Source organism: Cornus florida, unplaced genomic scaffold, assembly GCF_030987335.1.
Source record: "Cornus florida cultivar Cherokee Brave unplaced genomic scaffold, ASM3098733v1 CherokeeBrave_3.0.0_Hap2_Chr02, whole genome shotgun sequence".
In the NCBI taxonomy this organism is placed as follows: domain Eukaryota; kingdom Viridiplantae; phylum Streptophyta; class Magnoliopsida; order Cornales; family Cornaceae; genus Cornus; species Cornus florida.
The window spans coordinates 53,880,688-53,882,495 of record NW_026775572.1 but is presented as its reverse complement, the minus strand read 5'-3'; the positions used below and the strand labels follow the sequence as shown (position 1 = coordinate 53,882,495).

General features: G+C 38.8%; 1 protein-coding gene across 1 annotated transcript; it reads left to right on the top strand.

The window, feature by feature from the left end:
* Positions 1-1,105: 1,105 nt before the first annotated feature.
* Positions 1,106-1,504, top strand: LOC132296248 (uncharacterized). The gene has a single exon (XM_059794461.1). The coding sequence runs from the start codon at positions 1,106-1,108 to the stop codon at positions 1,502-1,504; it is 399 nt and encodes a 132-aa protein (XP_059650444.1).
* The last annotated feature ends 304 nt before the right edge of the window (positions 1,505-1,808 follow it).

The window sequence follows — 1,808 nt, the reverse complement described above, 5'->3', positions numbered from 1 at the left end:
AGATTAAATTAAAGAATTGTTCTCTCATACATAAGTAAGTGTTCTTTAATAATGTAATTTTCCTCCATTTTCTGAATTGTAATTGGAATGGTGAAGTGAATTTCTTAGAGGAGGAAAACTTTACATAAGAGGAAAAATAGAAATCTTATTTACTTCCAACATGTTTGCCTAATCCACACGTTGCTCCTACTCACCTCATCCCTAAGCCCAAGCTCCCAACTCCAAAGTCATGTGCCACCCATCCCTCTCAACTAAGCAAACAGAGATCCCCACCTGTTGCCTTACCATCTACACAATTACCCTCACCTTCACAAACCAGTAAATCAAACTCTCAAGCCTCTTCCCACAGTTCATCTCACTCTATCTCTCCTACTAATCCCGAATTCACGAACTTTATTGACCTTGACAAAGGCATTAACCTGGTTGTTGATCTGTCACCAAAATCATCACTTCCTCACCATTAGCAGCTATAGTCTCAGATGTAATTTCCCCTCCTGCTGAATTGCCTGCCACCATTGCTATTACTCCTTCCACATCTGTATCTGCTCTAAAGAAATAGATAAAGAGCTCACCAGTTGCTTCACATCCTTTCCCCCTACAAATACTAGGCTCAAACAACACAAAAGCTACATCAGTTTCAGTAGTTAATGCAATTTTAGCTAAAACCAGGTCCATAAACAAGAAAAGCAAGGCTATAAAAGGCCCATTAACCAGTGCAAAAGCAGGGATTGAGTATTAATATCCTCACTTTCAAAGGGTTGAGGCATATGAGGGCTAGCTCCAAAACTCCCTCTAAATGAATCTTGCAGCATGGAATATGCAAGGCTTCAATAGCCTCTCCAAACAGCTTGAAGTTAAGAATCTTCTTACTGATAATAATGTGTCTATAATGGCACTTCTTGAAACAAGAGTCAACCCAGTCAATGTGGACTCTATCCACATGAGAATTGCCTCTACATGAGACATTGTTCATAACTACACCCACTCTGTTATGGGGAAAATTTAGGTCTTATGGAATCCTAATAATGTACAGCTCTTTATCCTTTAGGAATTAAGACAAGTCATTCACTGCTCTGTCAAAATTTTAGCTAATAACAAGTCTTTCATGGCTTCATTTATTTATGGAGTTAATGATATAGTGGATAGAAGAGAATTCTGGGAGGATATTAATTGTCATGCAGAAGAATTTTCTTCTTTCCCTTGGATTGTCCTTGGGGATTTCAATGCCACTCGCATTTTAAATGAAAAGTATGGAGGGTCAATGTGGAATACTGTAATCTATGACTTCAGAGAATGCCTTTATGAAGCTGGCATTTACTATCTTAGATATAGTGGAATTATGTTCACTTGGAATAATAAGAGCCATGGTGCAGCTAACATCCCCAAGAAATTAGACAGAGCTCTTTGTAATGACAAATGGACTCTATGCTTCCCTAATTCAGAATGCATATTTCTGTCTCCAAGAGGGGGAGGGGGTGAATTGGTCTATATCAATTTTAATTAAGCTTTCTAGTTCTTCTTTAACGTTAAAACACATACACAAGAACAATGAATAGCCAATCCACAAGTACACAAGGTATTACAAGGAAAACCCTCTCAATAGGGAAAAATCTTGGTACTTGGCCTAAGCCAATAAATGTCTCCACTAGTTGTATGTAAGTAGTTACATACTCAGTTGTCTCACACTCTGCACACACCCTTGTACAAGTTGAAACACTAGCTTTCACAACCTTTACGTGCACACAGTACTCCCCCTGTCCACAACACCTTGCTTGGACCTTAAGAGCTCTCACACCTCGCCAAATATA

What these genes read in the sequence shown, in the direction of transcription:
- LOC132296248 (XM_059794461.1), top strand. Translation starts at nt 1,106, where the DNA reads ATGGCTTCATTTATTTATGGAGTTAATGATATAGTGGATAGAAGAGAA.